Source organism: Apaloderma vittatum, unplaced genomic scaffold (assembly GCF_000703405.1).
Source record: "Apaloderma vittatum isolate BGI_N311 unplaced genomic scaffold, ASM70340v1 scaffold10270, whole genome shotgun sequence".
Taxonomy (NCBI): domain Eukaryota; kingdom Metazoa; phylum Chordata; class Aves; order Trogoniformes; family Trogonidae; genus Apaloderma; species Apaloderma vittatum.
In genome coordinates, this window is record NW_009696183.1 from 62,855 (window position 1) to 63,430 (window position 576).

At 55.9% G+C, this 576-nt stretch overlaps 1 protein-coding gene across 1 annotated transcript in view; it reads right to left on the bottom strand.

The window, feature by feature from the left end:
* Window positions 1-576, bottom strand: part of TGFB3 (transforming growth factor, beta 3) — a gene marked incomplete at its 5' end in the record, with an annotated part of 7,579 nt that overhangs the window by 2,890 nt on the left and 4,113 nt on the right. The window contains one exon of the mRNA XM_009873836.1: window positions 154-307. Coding sequence (XP_009872138.1) covers window positions 154-307 — 154 coding nt within the window. The remainder of the gene's footprint in view (window positions 1-153; window positions 308-576) is intronic.

The following is a 576-nucleotide window of genomic DNA, read 5'->3' on the forward strand; positions in this document are numbered from 1 at the left end:
ACCTAGAATCTTTTCTGCAGTTTCCTTGGACAGATTTTTACAGGTACTGATTTGAACTGATTTGCTGCTTTGAAGAGACCAGATATGATCTGACTTGGGGAGGAAGGGGGAGTCACAGCCACAAGCCCCGACAAGAAAATATACTGAACGTACCGTGCTGTGAGTGGTGTCTGCACTGCGGAGGTACGGACAAGGGCCTGAACAAAAGTTAGCAAAGTAGCCCTTAGGCTCGTGGACCCATTTCCAGCCAAGGTCCTGTCGGAAGTCGATGTACAGAGGACGCACACAGCAGTTCTCCTCCAAGTTCCTGAAACACATATTGAAACACGTTGAATCTAAAGGAGCAATTGTGTGATGCAGCGTACAGAGCAGCGGGGCTGGTCCAGCAGTGCCCAGTGGGACATGGTGCTTGCCCGTGCCAAGCGCAGAGGAGCAGCACAAGTGAGTGCTTGCAGGCAGCTCAGCAGCCTGGCCCTGGTCGTCCCTGCCAGCAAGTGGCTTGACCAGTGGCCCGGGCAGGCAGCACCCAGCTCGCCCCCAGCAGAGCCTGGGGGCTGAGGGGGCCCTGGAGGCAGC